The following is a 1,960-nucleotide window of genomic DNA, read 5'->3' as shown; positions in this document are numbered from 1 at the left end:
GCCTCCTCCTCCTCCTCTTATTCCTCCTCCTCCTCTTATTCCTCCTCCTCTTCTTTCCTTCTTCTCTTCCTCCTTCTATTGTTTATCATTAACACATAGTTGCACAATGAACAGTTGCGTATTGAATTTATTATTCTACAGTTTTGCTGTGTTTATTAGCTCTAGTGTGTGTGNGGGGGAGGGGGGGTTGTGTGCACATGAGTGCAGTTGCCCTCAGAAGCCAGAAGAAGTCATTATATCTTCTGGAGCTGGAGGTAAAGGAGCTTGTGAGCTGCCTGGTGTGGGTGCTGGGAACCAAACTCAAGTCCTCTGCAGTACATGATCTTAATCTCGGAGGCATCGCTCTAGCACGTAAGATATCATTTTGCCTTTCTATTCTCCCTGTCTATAGCCCAGATGAAGGCTAGCTATGCACCCTCATTCATATAGTGACAGATCTGAACTATATTGTGTGTGCAGTACCTGCAGGAAGCCAGCTTTGCCTTTCCCTCTTCGGAGAACTGCCCNTNGTTCTTGTTATCTCTCCAGAGATTCAACCAGTCTCAAAATCATTTTCTTTTTAGATTTATTTATTTATTATATGTAAGTACACTGTAGCTGTCTTCAGACACTCCAGAAGACAGAGTCAGATCTCGTTATGGATGGTTGTGAGCCACNATGTGGTTGCTGGGATTTGAACTCCGGACCTTCAGAAGAACAGTCGGGTGCTCTTACCCACCGAGCCATCTCACCAGCCCCCTCAACCAGTCTCAATGCAAACCTTTGTTGCCGCTGCTGTGTGTCTCAGGTCAGCCTGGAGTTGACCTGCCCACNCACGGAGCGTGAGTGTGTTGTCTCATAGGAGCCGTGGAAGACAGAGTCAAAGCTGAGGAGCTCGGCCATGGCCCAGCCTGTGTCCAGGGCTCCCTGCCCTGATGACTTCACCCAGCCTGCTATTCTATCCATGCTTAAATTATTTTTCCCCTTTGTTCCTTTGAATGTGTGTGTCTGTGTGTGTGTTCACGTTTGTGTATGTATTCATACGTACAGAGTCAGTCCTCTTCTCGNANCATAGGCATCACTAGAGTGAAACTTAGATCATCAGGCCTGGGGCCCCACCTTCTCCTCTCTTCTCTTCTCCTCTTCCTGCCCTTCCTCCCCTCCCCTTTCCTCCTCCCTCCCCCTCTTTTCTCTTCTCTTCTCTTCTCTTCTCTTCTCTTCTCTTCTCTTCTCTTCTCTTCTCTTCTTTTCTTTTCTTTTCTAGACATGGTCTAGAACTCCACAATTAAGCTAGGCAAGTAGGCCTGTGAGCCCCAGGAGTCCCCCTGCCTCTACTTCCCCAGCACTAGGATTACAAGTGTGACCACAGCCAGCTTTTGTCTATGGGTCCTGGGGACTGGACTTGGCTCCCCATGCTTGCTCCAAAAGCACATTACCAAATGAACTCCCACCCTAGCCCCTGCATCTGCATCTAGTCCTAAGCCATCATGTGGGCTTCTGGGTAGGTGTCTCCTGTCCCCCTGAGCTGGCTATGATCTGGTCTGGAAGCGTCCCAACACCTGTCCTGAAGCCTTCCTTATCTCTGCATTCACAGAGGTCCTGGGCCCATGTGAAGAAATGCAAAACCAACATGCGTCCGAATCGGGCCTTGGTGGCTCAGCTGCTGGAGTGGGAGAAAGTCCTCCATGGGGAATATCTCACAGACATCTCCGAGCCTATCTACTGACCTTTGCCTGGAATGCAGCTATGGTCACTGAGGAGTCTTGGTTGGGACTTTGGGGGACTGGAGGAGCTCGGTTTGCACTTGGAGTCTCCTGGAGAAGACCTTTGTGCTGCCTGGAGGTTCATATCTGCATCTTAAGACTGGTTTTGTTGTTGTTGTTGTTGTTCTCCAATACTGAGGATTGAACCTAGAGCAGTGGTTCTCAGCCTTCCACACACTGCGACCCTTTAATACAGTTTCTCATGTGGTGACCTGTCC

The 1,960-nt window shown here is 49.2% G+C and overlaps 1 protein-coding gene across 1 annotated transcript in view; it reads left to right on the top strand.

Moving 5' to 3' along the window:
- Styxl1 (serine/threonine/tyrosine interacting like 1) overlaps positions 1-1,893 on the top strand; it is a 35,179-nt gene extending 33,286 nt beyond the window's left edge. Inside the window, exon 8 of the mRNA XM_029477807.1 lies at positions 1,574-1,893. Within this exon, the coding sequence (XP_029333667.1) occupies positions 1,574-1,705 (132 nt within the window). The 3' untranslated portion in view covers positions 1,706-1,893. The remainder of the gene's footprint in view (positions 1-1,573) is intronic.
- The last annotated feature ends 67 nt before the right edge of the window (positions 1,894-1,960 follow it).

This window comes from Mus caroli, chromosome 5 (genome assembly GCF_900094665.2).
Source record: "Mus caroli chromosome 5, CAROLI_EIJ_v1.1, whole genome shotgun sequence".
Classification (NCBI taxonomy): Eukaryota; Metazoa; Chordata; class Mammalia; order Rodentia; family Muridae; genus Mus; species Mus caroli.
Note: the sequence above shows the minus strand (reverse complement) of the source record. Positions and strands in the feature narration are given on the sequence as shown.